Genomic DNA, 18,404 nt, shown 5'->3' with positions numbered 1-18,404 from the left:
AAAGTCATAGAAACCCTACAGTGCAGAAACAGGCCATTCGGCCCATCGAGTCTGCACTGACCACAATCCCACCCAGGCTCTACTCTCACATCCCTACACATTTACCCACTAATCCCTCTAATCTACGCATCCCAGGACACTAAGGGGCAATTTTAGCATGGCCAATCAACCTAACCCGCACATCTTTGGACTGTGGGAGGAAACCGGAGCACCCGGAGGAAACCCACGCAGACACTAGGAGAATGTGCAAACTCCACACAGACAGTGACCCGAGCCGGGAATCGAACCCAGGTCCCTGGAGCTGTGAAGCAGCGGTGCTAACCACTGTGCTACCGTGCAGCCCCATCTCCAATTTTAATCGCTGCACTCATTGTGTTTGTGCCTTCAGTTGCCTAGGCCCGAGCTGTGAAATGCCCTCCCACACCCCTCTGCCTCTACAGCTCTGGCAACCCCTTTTAGACACTCTTTAAAGCCTACCTCTACACCCATTCTAATGGCTTGTTATCTGTTCCGTGTCAAATGTTGTTTGACAGTCACTCCTGTGAAGTGCCTTGGGGTATTTTTCTATGTTAAAGGCGCTATCTAAATGTATGAGGTTATTATATTTCATTTGACCTTTCCACTTGGACCTCGGACAGGGAGGCAGTGGTATTGTCACTGGACTAGTAATCCGGGGACCCATGTTCGAATCCCACCATGTCATATGGTGGGAAATTGAATTTTTTTTAAACTGGATTTTTTTTTAAAAAGTCTAATGACCATGAAACCATCGCTGATTGTCATAAAAACCCATCCGCTTCACTGCCCTTTAGGGAAGGAAATCTGTTGTCCTTACCTGGTCTGGCCTACATGAGACTCCAGATCCACAGTAATGTGGTTGACTCTTAATTGCCCCTTCAAGGGCAATTCAGGATGGACAATAAATGTTGTCCCAGGCGGTGAAGCCCATGTTCTATCAATGAATTTTAAAAATCTCCCCGTTCTTCTGCATTTTCGAGCACTCTGGCCCAAAGTGGATGATTGCACAGTTCACCATGTTGAGCTATATCTGCCACGGTTTTGCCTCATACTGGTCATCTTTCGGTTAGCTTTTGTTGTTTCTGGATTTCATGGCCGCTTCAAGTAATTTTCCATCAGTTTTAGGTATCTCGGCTTTGGTTATTTTCTAATGTTGAAGGGCAGAGGTAGTGATAGGTGGTCAGTTTCACAGCTGAGAAGTGGCCTAATGTCCCGTGACTGGTGGAACTCATTTTCCAAGTTGTTGGAGCGGAGATTTTCATAATTGCAATGGAGGTCGCTCGCGCTGACAACTGGCAAATATGGAGTGCAGCTGTTAAACAAAGTGTTTCTGTTGGGGCGGCACAGTGGTTAGCACTGCTGCCTCACAGCGCCAGGGACCTGAGTTCGATTCTGGCCTTGGGTCACTCTGTGCGGAGCTTGCACGTTCGCCCCATGTCTGCGTCTTCCGGGTGCTCTGGTTTCCTCCCACACTTCAAAGATGCGTGGGTTAGGTTGATTGGCCATGATAAATTGCCCCTTGTGTCAGGCGGATTAGCAGGGTAAATACGAGGATAGGGTCTGGGTGGATTGTTGGTGTGGGCTTGATTGGCTGAATCTGCACCGTACAGATTCTATTCTGTGCAGCTTCCGTGTTCAGTACCTGGTGACGTTTCAGATTGGCGTTCTGGTGCTTGAGCTGGCATTTATTTTGCAGGTAGGATGTAAGTTTATTAGCTTCCCTGTTGAAGAAATGAATCTCGCTTCAGAGTGCATTGATGCAATAATGTAATTGCCCTTGTGTTGTAGAAACTAAAGCAGAATATTTCAGCATCTTGGTGGAGTCTCTTTATCTGTTCGCCTGCAGTCCACCCATACCACCCCAGCAGCAGCATCCCCCATAGAGCAAGTGGGAGCTAAATGTAAAGTCCAAAGAGGGGGCTGGAAAGGCAGGTAAAGATGAGAAAGTCTAAGGTACCATTCCCACGTGCTTGTGGATGTATAAAATGTGGGAGTATTAAATTCCTAGTGAATTCCTTTTGTTCTATTGCAGTTGATAGTACATGTCAATGCCAGTTGCTGTTCTCCATAAAATGCAATGACGTGTGGTGGATTGTGCCAGTGTTAAGGACATGATGGAGGCTGCTACATCCACATAACCATCACCAAATCTGATCCATTTGTATTGCGAGCAGTTTTGGGCCCTGTATCTAAGGAAGAATGTGCTGGAGGGGGTCCAGAGGAAGATCATAGAATCCCCACAGTGTAGAAGGAGGCCATTTGGCCCATTGAATCTGCACCAGCAACAATCTCACCCAGGCCCTATCCCAGTAACTCCACTTATTTACCCTGCTAATCCACCCGCCCCCCCGACACTAAGGGGCAATTGAGCATGGCCAATCCACCTAACCCGCACATCTTTGGATTGTGGAAGGAAACCGGAGCATCCGGACATGCGGACCCGGAGAATGTGCAGACTCCACACACAGTCACCCGAGGCTGCAATTGAACCTGGGTCCCTGGTGCTGTGAGGCAGCAGTGTTAACCATTGTGCCACCGTGTTACCCCAAGGTGCTGTGAGGGTTCACGAGAATGACTCCAGGAATGAAAAGTTTAATATGAGCATCTGAGGAGTCTGGGTCTGTACTCGATGGAGTTCAGAAGGATGAGGAGGAATCTCAATGAAACTTTGAATACTGAAAGGCCCGGATAAAGTGGATGCGGGGGAAGTTGTTTCCATTCGTAGGTGAGACTAGGATCCAAGGGAACGGCCTCGGGATAAAGGGACGATCCTTTAAAACAGAAATGGGGAGGAATTTCTTCAGCCACAGGGTGATGAATCTTTGGAATTCACTGCCACAGAAGGCTGTGGAGGTCAGAGAGTGTGTTTAAGACAGAGATAGGTTCTTGATTGGTAAGGGGATCAAAGGTTACAGGGAAAAGGCTGGGGAATGGGGTTGAGAAACTTATCAGCCATGATTGAATGGCAGAGCAGACTCGATGGGCCGAATGGCCTAATTTTGCTCCTATATACCTTTATGGTCTGTGGTCTTATTTAATAATCGCTTTACCTTGCACCAAGACACATGTTAACTTTTAACCGTTAGAACAAGTTTGGCAGTACCTCTTGGCTGAGTGATGTGTTATGTGGTTGCAATCTGACAGGATGCTAAAGTTTATACAACCCATTTCCTTTATCGTTCGCCTCTGAATAAGAGAGTGGGCTTGTCGCCTGCTCTTGAGGTCACAGTGTAGCTGAGAGGTGGACAGCACCAGTGAGAATTTAATTCCAGTTTATGCCTCTGTTTCTCTTTTTGGAACTGAGCGACCGATTCACTCGTGGCCTCTTTTTCAAGTTGCATTCTGGAGCTTGGCACATGAGAGGGTTGCTACTGGAGTTTTGGATTACGCTGCTTAGTGGCTGTGCAAGATTCACCATCTATAGTTGGGTTGATCATTCGCCAATCTGTGTGGTACAAACATAATCTGGGATCCTGTGTGGACCCTTTTTGAAGAGGGTTCTGATAACCAACTTCTGTCCCTCAATCAGAGCTGACCAAGGGAAATATAATCCAGGAGGATGTAACATTTTCTTCCAGTTTGCTACTATGCACATCACTACAGCACATCAGAAAAGTTTATTTATTAGTCACAAGTAAGGCTTACATTAACATTGCAATGGAGTTGCTATGAAGTTCCCCTAGTCGCCACACTCCGGTGCCTGTTCGGGTCAATGCACTGAACCAGAACGTCTTTCAGACTGTGGAAGGAAACCAAAGCACCCAGAGGAAAACCCACGCAGACACTGGGAGAATGTGCAGACTCCACACACAGTGATCCAAGCTGGGAATTGAACCCAGTCCCTGGCGCTGTGAGGCAGCAGTGCCAACCACTGCCACCGTGCCATCCATTGTCCTGATATCTTTCACTTGCAATCAGGTTTGATGTGATGCTTCACCAGGGTCTGAAGAGTTCAAACATGCCACGGTGAGAATGGATCTTGCAGAGCGATGTTCAACACACTGCCAACTGTGAAACTGGCAAATAGGATTGGGTTTGAAAGATGTCTGTAATATCACTGAAAGGCAGCTTTTCATATTGTAGGACTTGGTGAAATTATTTGCACTGTTTTCACCGGGCAAGGTTTTCCTGCCTCATGGACAGGTTGGAAGCTGTGGGGAATACCTGCCACAGAGATTTTATTCAGGATATGAGTTCCCAAGATCCGCACATATAGTTACAGTAAGAAGTCTCACAATACCAGGTTAAAGTCCCAACAGGTTTATTTGGAATCATGAGTTTTTGGAGCGCTGCTCCTTCAATTAAGTGGAGAGGTGGGTTCACAAACACGGCATATATGGACAGAGATTCAATTGCAAGATAATGTCTATATATGCCGCGTTTGTGAACCTATCTCGCCACTCACCCGAGGAAGGAGCAGTACTCCGAAAGCTCATGATTCCAAATAAACCTGTTGGATTTTAACCTGGTGTTGTGAGACTTACTGTGCCCACCCCAGTCCAACGCCGGCACCTCCACATCGTTAGGTAGTGGACTCTTTTTGAATCTAATTACCTCAGAAGAGAAGAATAGCATTATGGTCCGGTCACTAACCAGTTCAGTGCTTTCATTAATAGAAAATGAAATTGTCAGGATTGTCTATTTTGGTGCATTTGGGCTAAATTGCAATCTTCCCTCGCACAGATTCTCTCCATCATTGCGCTCTCCAGGTGCCTATGTTCCAGCTTTAAAGTTAGAGTTACAGGACTGTAGATACCCAAGTGCTGGGCAATGTGCCAAAAAGAGGTTTTTGGGGATAGATCCTAGCCAAGCCTTTTCCTTGCCCACCACTCTACTTTCCCCTCCCCTCCCCCACCACCACCATGTCCAAAAATACATTTTGCACCACGGAGGCTCACTTCTGTCATTAGTACATTCCAGGTGGGAGAAATTTGTTTGTCTCGGACTGCTTCCCGAGGTGCTACACAGACTTGCACTGATTCCTTGGGGAATGGTAGTGCCACGGGCCGCAATCTGCACAGTCCAGACAATGTTCCTCATTGATGTCAATCAACATTGTGGCATGTCTGTCCATGCGGGATTGATGCAGGTTTGTCAACAGCAAATTCCAGGCCCCCTCCCCTCATCTTACCCCCCTCAGATCTGCCACTGCTGGGGGGAGGGGGCATTTATTTTGTGCTCTCTTGTTTTTGCCCGCTAGCCATAGTTGATGAAATATTGGGGAGCAGTTCACTAGCAGCAGGGCCTGTGGCCCCCTGCATTCCAATTCCGATGGCACTTCGCGGACGCCAACATTGGGTATTGGTTTTCATGGGAAATGAAAACTAATTGTGAACGATGATTCATAGGAATTACGAGATGAAAGAATCTTTCCACCACCTCTTCCATCATCCCCACAGTAAGGTACTGGGTACTGTTGTGATGACAGAGCTGTTGGTTCCTCGCAACTAGTGTACGTCAGTTAGTCAATGAGAGGCTCAGACATGAGGTGAGGGAAACTCCAGTGGTGGAATGTTATCCTTTAAACAAAAGGGCCAAAGCCACTCATTCATCCCAAGAATGCTTTACGCATCCTGTCTCAAAATACTCTGACTGTACATGAAGCTATAATCCCCTGTACAAAATCCATTGAATTCACATCTGAATGAATCATAGAATCTCTACAGTGCAGAAGGAGGCCATTCAGCCCATAAACTCTGCACTGACCACAACCCAGGCCCTATCCCCATAACCCCATGCATTTACCCTGCTAGTCCCCTGACACTAAGTGGCAATTTAGCATAGCCAATCAACCTAACCCGCACATCTTTGGACTGTGGGAGGAAACCGGAGCACCTGGAGGAAACCCACACAGACACGGGGAGAATGTGCAAACTCCACACAGACAGTGACCCAAGCCAGGAATCAAACCCGGGTCCCTGGCTCTGTGAAGCAGCAGTGCTACCCACCGTGGCACTAACTGCCCATCATCAATCGATCACCTCCTGAGGAAGCCTGTTCCAAAACCGGATCAAACGCTCCATGAAATAGCCTGGGTTTTTAGCTGGGAGTCGGGACGGTTGCATGTGAGCCCCGTAAATGATGATGGACCAATCGTAAAGGCAATGCTTCATTTGAATAAAACTACCATTCAACAGCTGGTCAGGTTCGCCACCTGACCGTTGAGTGGCAGTGGGAAGGTCACCTCAGGACTTCCTGGCCGGAGACCCATAGGAATGGTCCTTGGCAGCGGTAGACTGACCAATACTTTTGACCAGGCCTAAGCATCAGGAGAGCTGGGGTTATTGCCCCCTCAAGATCAGGTGGATTTGCAGGAGATTTAGGGGTTGGGAGGCTGATGGACTTGATACCTGACTGGGAGCTGGGGAGCAGTATGGAGAATACACTTCCTGCTCCTGGCTCATGAATTGAAACCTATCTAGGTCTCCTTTGGCCTATCAGTTCCTCCTGCCATATTGAAAGCAGACAGTGAGGTATTTGCCCCTGTAGACCATGCAGTGGTTCCCAAAGGGTGCGGCGCGACACACTGGTGCAGCGAGAGAGGATGGCGGGAGGATTCCAGGACAATCAAAGAAACATTTACACATTCATGTATAGAAACCCGTAGAAGTTTCCAGATTTCGTGCCATCTCTCTTTGTGTTAAGACTTAACACCAGTGTGGCGCGCCGCACCCTTTGGGAACCACGAACGGCCCAATTACATCCTCTTGCTGTGACTTTTGGAGCTTTGGCCTGAACTTTAATGTATGTGACCAGGATTGAGGCAGAATTTTGAAAATGTTAACCCTTCCCTGCCCAGGGGGGTGGGGTGGGAGGAGTGGGGACAGGGATTGAAATGGAGGACAATGCTTTTACATATTAATTTTAATTTGCCCCACTTCCAGTGCAGTCTGTGTCCCCTCTTTCTGCCCTTTTAGGACGAGGTGAAATAGCTTATTGCGGTCAACATTATCCATTATCTTAAATCATTTAAGAATAGCACTTCTATCACCTCTCAACATTGGCTTTTCCAGAACATGCCCAACCCCCCCCCCCTCAACCCGGCCCTTCCTTCCCCTCCCTCGCTCAATCTGGCCCCCCTCCCCTTCCTCCCTCCATCCGGCCCCCCTCCCCTTCCTCCCCCCCAATCCCCCAATCATTCTGCTTGATACCTTCTGATTCTAACACTGGTTTGAAGAATCTTGAATTCCTGTGTAACATAAAAAGCGTTCCCTGGGAACGGCTGCTTTACATCGACACGTAGACTTTTTTTCCACCGAGTTGTGGGTTGTTTTGTGAGCAGTCAGCATTTTTGTAAGCTCTTTATCAGCCTTTCTGAATGTTCTGGTTTGTTGTGTACAGCATTGCTGCTGGTGTACAATAGCAAATAATCCTGTCCCGATGTAACCGGATCGCTGACTGGATCCCCATTAGCATTAATCCAGTAAACTCTTATTTACCCTTTTAGTATTTGGTCTTAATCCCCTGAAGGTTGAGTTGATAACATAGTACAAGCTACTTACAGCAGCCTAATCTGTGCTATGATTTATTTCTTGCTTTGTAAGGTTGCTTTTATTAATAACAAGCCCAATATGTACATATATCAGCAACATGTACTTAGAACGGAGCACATTGTCAATGGAACTATGTAAATTCGAATGGATTAGTCTTCAGCCAGCACTAGTGAGAGAGAGCTTGCTCTGCATGTTTTCAGTGCCTCCCACACTGAGACTAATCACTTCATTTCTGACATCTTGACAACTGTGGTGACAGTGCCCGCCACAATGATTCACTCTCCCTGTCCTGTGATCCCCTTCCTTTATGAGAGAACCTGCTCAGCAATGCCAATGGTGTTCCAGCTTGTTTGGTAATCTGGGCAGCAGCTTCCTGGGTAAGGCCGTTACCTTGCTTGTGCAGAGCTGTTTGGGAGGCTGTCTGACTGATTCCATTTGTCCCTGGTTTTCAGCTGATGCATACAAACATAGTGAGGGGCAATCCCTTTTAAAGGGCGGAATGGTGGCACAGTGGTTGGCACTGCTGTCTCTCAGCGCTAGGGACCCGGGTTCGATTCCAAGCTTGGGGCACTGTCTTGTGGGGTTTGCACATTCTCCCCGTGTCTGCATGGGTTTCCTCCGGGTGCTCCAGTTTCCTCCCACAGTCCGAATGACATGCTGGTTAGGTGCATTGGCCGTGCTAAATTCTCCCTCAGTGTACCAAACAGGCACCAGAGTGTGGCACCCAGGGGATTTTCACAGTAACTTCACTGCGGTGTTAATGTAAGTCTAATTTGTGACACGGAAATAGTATTTTTGATTATTTTCTAGACCTGTGAATGACCTATTTATGATTTGTGGACCTGATCCCTGAAATCTCATTGGATTGCCACTGTTTCTAGCTTTTTACCATTGAGAATTTACCCTGTTCTGTCCTGTTGGATGTCCAGATTGGATGACCTTGCATTTCCCCAACTGAAATCCATTTAACACAATCTTGCCCATTCACTTAATCTTGCAAAGATATTGATTTGATCTGCAAAGCTTACAATGCCACCTATTTTTGTGTCCTCAGCAAATTTACATAAGTGGCTTTCTATCCCTTCATCCAAGTTAATAATTACGGTGAATAGTTGAGGTCCCAGCACAGATTCTTGCAGGGCACCACTCGTCACATTGTGCCAATTAGATTACCTGTTCATTATTCTTGCTGTCTCCTTCACAGTCAATTCCCCAACAAGATCAATAATTTGCCTTCAATTCCGTGAACCTCCGTTTCACTAAAGTCTCTTATGAGAAACTTTTATCAAACGCTTTATCTCCGGGTGCTCCGATTTCCTCTGAAAGACGTGTTGGTTAGGTGCATTGGCCGTGCTAAATTCTCCCTCCGTGTACCCGAACAGGTGCTGGAGTGTGGCAACTAGGGGATTTTCACAGTAACTTCATTGCAGTGTTAATGTAAGCTTACTTGTGAATACTAAACTAAAAATTCTGCAGAGGTAGCATCCACAGATATGTTAATTGTACATTAATTGTGTTCAGTTGTGTGCGGGCAGTAGGTATTAACTGGGCAATCATTTTTGCCCCCCTCTGAAAAGAATAGACAAACTGTGGGTTACGAGGTGCATATATGTAATATGGATTTCTGTAAATAAATGCTTATAAAAGTGGGTCAGAATTGACAGCTCCAGTTCACCACCTGGCTTTCTGGAATATAGTAGCATCCTGTCCATCACTTTAGTCACTTCTTCAAAAAGAACATGACCCACCCTTTACAAATCCACATGGACTTTCTCTGAGCTAAAGATTTTCAAGGTATTCAGTGACCCTGTGCTTAATTAGAGGCTCCAGCAATTTCCTGATGACCAACAGGCAAACTGACCCATCATTCTCGTAATTCCTTCGATCACCGTTCTTAAATAGCGGAGCGATGTACACAATTTTCCAATCTAACGCACTGGTTCCTGTATTGAAATGCCCTAACCATAATCTTCCAATGTCCTCACTTGCTTTCCCTAAAGTCCTGGGATGGAAACTGTCTGGTCCTGGTAACTTGTCGCTCTTTCTAGTGCCATTATTTTCTTCTTTACATAAGAACTTTGGGCGATCAGTTCAAAAGATGAAGCCAAAAAAGTGCCCCATGAATCCAGTCTTTCAGTAGGCATACAAGATATTGTTGCTGTGGTAATTGGTGACTGCTGGTCTCTTGTTAAAATGAAGGGAAAATAACACCAACAGCAGCAACGAGAACAGTTAAGATACCAGCATTACCAAACTGGGGCAGGTCAGCTCGACACAGTGTACTCCAGTCAGGCTGAACATCACTGACTAAATGAGAACTGCTCATTGTATCATTCACAATTTGTTGGGGTGATTTGTTCTGTTTTATGTTATGAAGTTGCTTATGTAAGCTTAAAAATGTGGTGTTTGACAAATCGAAAAGAAATGCTAAAACAAGAAATCATATAGCATTGTCTCCTTTAAAAAGCAGCTCTGTGTGGATTTTAAATTGCAAAGAGCAGGCTGCAGAAGCAGGTTTTTGCAACATTCCTATCAAAGCAGTTAGTGTTCCAACTTACCAAAACAAGCTTTTGAATTGGACCAATGAGTTTAAAACAAGCGCGCAGAGACACAACCAATGGAATTCAAATCTGAGGGTTGTTGACAAGTCACAGGTTGCAAGAATACGGAGGTAATTCCAGGTATATAAACCCGGACAAGTGAGGGTAACTATCAGAGTATTCTTGGCACCTCTCGAGTCAGATGGAGGGAAGTTGAGGCGCTCGTGTAAATCCTGCAGTTTCATGTGTCGTCTTAAAATCACCGTCTAAATAGAGAGAGACGGGAGCATCATCAGAAAAAGTTCATACTTCCAAAGGACACCTGGTTGTATTATATTTGAGTGACTGAATTTTGTAATGATTTATTTCATTATCTGCTGAAGGAGTCTTGTAATATTTGAACTGCGTTCTGTTGGGATTTAATTCAGTTTAATTGTTTTAATAAGGTTGTCACCAGTTTAAAAGTAAAGACCTGTTAATTGTTCATGGTGTCAGATCTTGCTTTAATTTACCAAAACCAATAACTTCCTAATACCTCACACACTCGTATAAGATTACGAGGTGAAGTATATGACTTTGAGTGGGTCCAATATCGAGCAGAGGGAAAATTAACCTCCGCATTGTAACAGAGGCGAGTACATAACTAATAGCCTGTTCGGTACATAACTAATAGCCTGTTCGGTACATAACTAATAGCCTGTTCGGTACATAACTAATAGCCTGCAGAGTTGGTTTTAGGGGTTACAATGTCTTGAATTCACCACCTTGGCTTTGTTTGAACTGTTTTGATAAGAGATCTATTCATAGAATCCTACAGTGCAGAAGGAGGCCATTCGGCCCATCGAGTCTGCACCGACCACAATCCCACCCAGGCCCTATCTCCAAAACCCCATGCATTTCCCTTAGCTAGTCCCCTGACACTAAGGGTCAATTTAGCATGGCCAATCAACCTAACCCGCACATCTTTTGGACTGGGGGAGGAAACTGGAGCACCCGAGGAAACCCACGCAGACATGGGGAGAACATGCAAACTCCACACAGACTGTGACCCGAGGCTGGAGTTGAATCCAGGCCCCTGGCGCTGAGAGGCAGCAGTGCTAGCCACTGTGCCACCGTGCCGCCCTATTGACTAGGATCAATGAGGAAAAAGGCATGAAAGAGTTTACAGAGCGTCCTGTGTTAATCGAACTCTCCTTTGTCTCTCAGGGGTGGAGGATTGGGCTTGGTATTGGCCAGCGCCGGGTTTGGCCAGTTGACGGCACCAATCATGGAGCTTCACAACCAGAAAGGTTACTTCCTGCACCATGTGATCTTTGCCTGCTGTACGGTGATCTGCATCATTTGTATTCTGCTGCTGCCTGAGAGCAAAGGACAAGACCTGCCTGAAAGCATAGACGACGGTGACAACTACACGAGGCAGCCGTTCATCCCTCCCAAAAAGGTGGAGCAGCCGCTCCTCTCAAACAACACCGAACTCAAGGATTACTCGGGCCTGAGTGAAATCCCAAACCCTGAAATTTCAGCAGAGAGTATCACAGCCAATGGCACCAGATCGAAATGATTTTATTTATAACGTTTACAGTTATGTGTATTTTCTTTTTGCACAAGTATCATCCAGCAGGTTTTCTTTTGTGAAAGGATAATGAATCGAGTGGCTGCTTTTTGCAGAGATTTTTTTAGTTACGGACAGGGGCACCTTTTTTAAAAAAAAAGACTATTATAAATAAGAGTTTGCTCTCTCCCTAACGATTCGTCAGACAATGTGGAGAGAGAGCGTAGGAGCCTCTCGAGCACTTTTGGTTGCCTGGAGCGCACTGGATCATCTGTGACGGAAAATGATGCACTACACTTGAGGGAACGTCAAACGTGGGAAAGGACTGTGCTGAGCGGGCTGTTGTGACACTGAAGGAAGGACGGAAGTTTTGTGTTTCTAAGTGCTGAGTGGGACACCAAGATGGACTACAGCTCGTTTGGATTTCCCCTTTATATCCTCGCCCTCACCCCAACCCCCCCCCCAACACACACTCCCTCCTCGCTATGGCCAGAATAAATAATCTATTGTGCTTTTATTTTTAAATGTAGAGTTCAAAAGTGACAATTGACACACTAATCCAAGGCAATCATCTTCTACTGAAGAATCAAAGGGTTGTGCAACCTCCCCCGTGTTAACAGCTTCTGCCAGCTGTTATTCTGATTAAGGAACTGTGCTAATAATTGTGATTTTTTTTTTTTTTAATGCCAGTATTCCCCTCACCCCCCTCTCCCACTTTCAGGTCTTCAATTGTAAAGTATAGTGGTGTTTTGTTTTGTAACTTCTAGGCTGTGGTATGCTGTTAATCATTTTTTTAAAAAAAAAAGAATATTGTACAGGTGTAATTTATATACAAGTGTTCAAAAGCATGAATTCAATTTTTAAACGGTTCCCCCCCTCCCCCACACACTTCGTATTTTGTTTGCCAGCGGCTTAACATGTCGTTAGTTACACCGTCACTACCGATTTATAATTTTTCACCCATCATAAATCACCCACATATTTTCCACTTGTTTTTTGTTCACTGTCGTCAGATCAAGGTTAAACACTGAGGCACCCAGGTTGCCCTGACGCCCAGTGGCATTGGCTGCCGCTGCATTTCATGAGCTAAGCAACGTCATGTCTGACCCCTATACATACACACACACACACACACACCCTCAAAAGTGCCGAGTGCTGCATATTCCATCTACCCAGTGAATATTTTAAAATGGAAATAAAGTCCTTTTCATTGTCCACCCTCTCTCTGCTTTGTATTGTTGCTTAAACAGAAGAGGAGCAGGTAAGGGTTAAGTATCTTAGACTTGCCAATGTTGTGTACCTTTTATATGTGGGGAAGGAACCCCCGGGAAGAGGTGATTAATGGGCTAGTGGATGATAAATGGGAATTGGTGACGTTAAGAGTTCTTCACGCCTGTGCTGGGGGAAGTGAGAAAAATGTTGAGGAAGAGGCAAAACCTTCATCGCTTAGAATCCCTACAGTACAGGAGGCCATTCGGCCCATCAAGTCTGACCACAATCCCACCCAAGCCCTATTGCCCACGCAATTACCAGGCTAATCCCCCTGACACTAAATGGCAATTTAGCATGGCCAATCCACCTAACCCATACATCTTTGGACTGTGGGAGGAAACCGGAGCACCCAGAGGAAACACACGCAGGCACGGGGAGAATATGCAAATTCCACACAGTGACCTGAGGCCAGAATTGAACCTGGGACCCTGGTGCTGTGAGGCAGCAATGCCGCCCTGCGCGGAACGAGGAAAGCTGCAGTAAGTAACAGAGAAGTATTAAGAGTTCACCTGATGGAGGAGAAGGTCCCCTAACCAAGTGGGGAGATAGATGGTGGGAGCCTGAGAAATGACTAAGATTCTATTCCAGGCGAATGAGTTCTGGACAACTGGAGAGTGGCCAATGGAATATCAGCTTTCAAAATGAAAGACTGCTACCAATAAACCTGTTGGACTTTAACCTGGTGTTGTGAGACTTCTTACTGTGCTTACCCCAGTCCAACGCCGGCATCTCCACATCATGAGTAAGCCAAGGTAATTCACAACTGTAACCTCTGCATCCGATTGTGTTTACTATTTACACCTCCTCGATGCACCTTGTTCTTTACTCATCTCAGTACCATCTCCTTTTGCCTTGCACCATGGTCCCGTACTCTCATTTACACTCTTTTGCCTTTGACCCTTGCCCTTTCATTCTCTTTTTTTTTGCCCCACCACCAGCACTTCCGTCTATCCTGAAATAAAAGCAAAATGCTGCGGATGTTGGGAATCCTAACTTCAGAAGGGTCAAACGGACTTGAAACATTAACTCTGTTTCTCTCTCCACTGATGCTGCCAGACTTGCTGAGTTAATGCAGCATTTTCTGCTTTCACTGCCTGGCTGAAAAACTATTGCATCTGTGTACTCCGAGCTAACGCTCTTTCCCCTCTCTCCCTCTCGCCACCGATGCTGCCAGTGAGAATTTCCAGCCTTCTCTTTCCGCGTTGCCAGCACTTGCAGTGTTTTGCTTTCCGTAATCACAGGCCGGTTAGCATCTGTGTTGGGAACAATTTTAGAATCACTGATCGAAGCTGAAGTGACGAGATGCATAGTTGACGAGGATATTATTCGAAGCAGCCAAACTGGGTTTCGGTGAGGAAGATGGGGCTTGCCAAACCTAGTTGGGTTCTTTAAGGAGCTAACCAAGGAAGCGGAGGGGTTTACGCGGACTTTCTGAAAGCCTTTGACAGTCAGTCTCACATAGAGGTTATTCCAGGAGATATGGAATTGGGTCTTTTTAAAAGCTGGTTTGCGGATAGTGAAGAAGATTGTCAGAGGATACAGCAAGATATAGACCGGTTGGAGACTTGGGCAGAGGAATGGCAGATGGAGTTTAACCAGGACAAATGTGAGGTAATGCATTTTGGAAGGTCCAGTGCATGTAGGAATTATACAGTAAATAGAACCCTTAGGAGTATTGACAGGCAGAGAGATCTGGGCGTACATATCCACCAATTATTGAAAGTGGCAACGCAAGTGGGTAAGGTAGTCAAGAAGGCATACGGCATGCTTGCCTTAATCAACGGGGCATTGAGTATAAAAATTGGTAGGTCATGCTGCAGCTATACAGGACCTTGGTTAGGCCTCATTTGGAATTTTGTGTACAATTCTGGTTACCACACTGGAAGGATGTGGATGCTTTGGAGAGAGTACAGAAGAGGTTTACCCGGATGTTGCCTGGCCTGGAGGGTATTAGCTATGAGGAGAGGTTGGATAAACTCAGTTTATTCTCACTAGAATGACGGAGGTTGAAGGGTAACCTGATAGAGGTTTACAAGATTGAGTGGCATGGTCAGAGTGGATAGTCAGATACTCTTTCCTAGGGTAGAAAAGTCAAGTACTGGAGGGACATGGGTTTAAGGTGCGTGGGGAAAAGTTTAGAGGAGATGTGTGAGGCAAGTGTTTTACACAGAGGGTGGTGAATGTCTGGAACGCGCTGCCTGGGGAGGTGGTGGGAGCAGGTATGATGGTAGCATTTAAGGGGCAACTAGACAAATACATGAGTAGGATGTGAATGGAAGGACACAGACTCTAAGTGCATACGGTTTTAGTTTAGGCAAGCATCCTGGTCGGTGCAGGTTTGGAGGGCCGAAAGGCCTGTTCCTGTACTGTACTGTTCTTTGGTTAGTATGGAGCTTCCCTGTTTCTTAGTGGAGTTGTGAGCAGTTTCCTGATGGTTGAAGGTGGGTAGTGGTGTCCCATAGGGTCCTTGTCCAGTGCAATTTCACTGTGTACATCATGACTAGCTTAGGGGTTTAAAAAAAGGCGCGGCGTGGACAAGTTGGGCTGAATGGCCTGTTTCCATGTTGTAAACCTCAATGACTCTGATTCATGTGAGGCTCCTACTCTCTGGCTCCTCCTTGCGAGGAGCTATAAAGCATTGAAGAGTTGTAGCCACTTAGGTTAAGATGGAAGGAGATTGTGGGGCGATTTAGTTAATTGAAGTAAAGGAGCGACGGGGCAGGGTAGATAGAAACAGACAGTTTGCAGTGTAAAAAGGAACCTGGGTTCAATTCCAGCCTCGGGTCACTGGAGTTTGCACGTCCTGTGTCTGCTTGGGTTCCCTCTGGGTGCCCCGGTTTCCTCCCACACGCCAAAGATGTGCAGGTTAGGGTGGATTGGCCATGCTAAATTGACCCTTAGTATTAGAGGGGTTAGCAGGGTAAATGCATGTGGTAATGGGGATAGTGCCCGGGTGGGATTGCTGTCAGTACAGGCTCAATGGGCCAAATGGCCTCTTCCTGCACTCTAGGAATTCTTTGAACAAGGAGGATTCAACTGGATGAGGTCTGAGGAATTTTGAATGGGGGAGAAGATGCTTTATTACACAGAGGCAGTGTTGGAGTTGGTGACTGAAGCTGTAAACCACATCCATATTTAAAGAATAGGTTAAATAAATGGTGACGGTAAGAAGAATAAAGAGACATGGGAACAAATTGGATTTGTGGGTTTTGGATTACTACAGGTGGGTGGATAACTGTCGAAAGGAATAAAAACGAAGACCTGGAAACGAAGGGTACCAGTAAAACACGTATATCGGCCTTAAAATGGAGCTCCAGTATTACTGATTCTCTTTACTGATTGTTGAAGTGGGTTTTTTTTGCTGAATGGACTCTTCCCATGTTATGATCTGTGGTTTGTGCTGCATGTGGAGAAATGATGTCCTCTAAAGTATGAAGATGGTATTGCAGCATTTGATTCGCTATTTAAAAGTGTATATAGAATTGTATATGTATTATATAGCCTAACTGCTTAATTTGGGGGGGTGTGGGGGGCTCCGGTTGTTATTTCAGTAACTAGTTTATTCTGGGATACGACCCTCTTCAAGCTAATCTATCCAACAACACCAGTTAGTCAAAGAAGCTCTGGGATGTGCCCATTTCTATCTGGAATGTTGTCTTTTTCCTTTAAAGTTTTAAGTTTATTAGTGTCACAAGTAGGCTTACATTAACACTGCAATGAAGTTACTGTGAAAATCCCCTAGTCGCCACACTCTGGTGCCTGTTACACTGAGGGGTAATTTGCCATGGCCACTCAACCTAACCAGCACGTCTTTAGACTGTGGGAGGAAACCGGAGCACCCGGAGGGAACCCACACAGATACGGGGAGAATGTCTGTGTGGAGTTTGCACAATGACCCAAGCCGGGAATTGAACCCGGGTCCCTGGCGCTGTGAGGCAGCAGTGCTAACCACTGTGCCACCGTGGGCATTATTATGTTCCTGTGGGCCTGGCCAGTTTTGTTAGGTTAAAGGTACTATAAGTACAAGTTGCAAATGTTTTTCCTTTCTGAAGTAACATTTTGAGACGTATTTTTTTCATTTGCCTGTAAATTCTCTGGCTCTGACCAGGCAGAGATTCAGGTTTTGTTTGGATTTTGGCTGTGTGCTGTGGTTCTCACCCTGTGTGAAACTGGCTCAATCTCCCTGTATTGTTACGCAATCTGCTAACTGAGTCATTGAATCTGTACAGAGCAATCAATGTTGCCCTCACCTTGTGCACAGTAAGTTGGCATCTCTCCTCAGTTGCAGAATTGAAACCAAATGCAACAGGTTCCTGAAGAGAACAAAACCTGGTGTGAGTGTAACACCATTTGAAGTGTAGCATGTTGCACAATAATGTTCAATGTCCATCACGCTTAATGGCAGAGTTAATTCATTTGATATCCCAACTTTATAAAGTTTTAAAGTTCACTTATTAGTGGCACCAGTAGGCTCAACACTGCAATGAAGTTACTGTGATCCCCTAGTTGCCAGACTCCAGCGCCTGTTTGGGCACACAGAGGGAGAATTTAGCATGGCCGATGCACCTAACCAGCATGTCTTACGGACTGTGGGAGGAAACTAGAGGACCCGGAGGAAACAGACAGGGGGGGAAGAACGTGCGAACTCCGCACAGTCACCCAAACTGGGAATCAAACCCAGGTCCCTGGCACTGTGAGGCAACAATGCCCGCCATTGTGCTGCCCACTTCATGTACCATAAATACCATTAGTATTACAAAATATAGCATTACATAAACTTAATGTCTGAATACATTAAACAGCTCCTAACTGAAAAAAACCCACAAATCTATCAGTAGCATGTTAAAAATATTTGCAATAGTTTCTTGTTTTGCATTTCACCTGCTGTCTTGCTGGCATTGTAATTTTGATACTTTTGGATCTATAATGACATGGAGCAGATGATGATAACTGAAAAGGTAGCAACTTAAATGTGAGGAAAACAGATAAGTAACTACCAAGGATGTGTGATATAATACATAACCAGTTGATAAACATACAAGACAAATGGGAAGCTGCCCAGTCTCGTCTCGTTTCTGAAAAACCTTTTATCCTTTATTGTCTGACCAACTGAATTTGTGTAATATGTGGAAAATTGCATCCCTGACAACAACACGCTTAAATGTTCTAGTGATCTTCTTACCTTATCTCGCATGCATGACCATGAATTGTGCTTGTGACAAAATGTTGCAAGAGTTAGCTTGATATTGGCTTTTTATTCTGACACGGTGGCACAAGCAATTAAGGCAGTTTCAGTCACAGACACCATGCCCAATTTAACTCCACGTTTGTGACAATAGTTCACTTAGCCATTGAGCAAGGGAGAAGCCAAGTCACTCGATTCAAATGCAAATATATTGTCCCACTTATTCCAATGTGCAGTCTTGCAACCATTTGCGTTTTAACTGATAGTTGTCCAAATTCATGATGTTTTATGTTTTTAAAGTCAATACTAGACCTGGTATTGTGCAACACGATAGGATTAATTAA

The 18,404-nt window shown here is 45.5% G+C and overlaps 1 protein-coding gene across 1 annotated transcript in view; it reads left to right on the top strand.

Annotated features, from left to right (window-relative positions):
- slc22a23b (solute carrier family 22 member 23b) overlaps positions 1-12,818 on the top strand; it is a 95,535-nt gene extending 82,717 nt beyond the window's left edge. Inside the window, exon 9 of the mRNA XM_078198995.1 lies at positions 11,258-12,818. Coding sequence (XP_078055121.1) covers positions 11,258-11,612 — 355 coding nt within the window. The 3' untranslated portion in view covers positions 11,613-12,818. The remainder of the gene's footprint in view (positions 1-11,257) is intronic.
- The last annotated feature ends 5,586 nt before the right edge of the window (positions 12,819-18,404 follow it).

The sequence above is a fragment of the Mustelus asterias genome, chromosome 2 (assembly GCF_964213995.1).
Source record: "Mustelus asterias chromosome 2, sMusAst1.hap1.1, whole genome shotgun sequence".
Taxonomy (NCBI): Eukaryota; Metazoa; Chordata; class Chondrichthyes; order Carcharhiniformes; family Triakidae; genus Mustelus; species Mustelus asterias.
The sequence above is the reverse complement of the archived record's forward strand: the minus strand, read 5'-3'. Positions and strand labels throughout refer to the sequence as shown.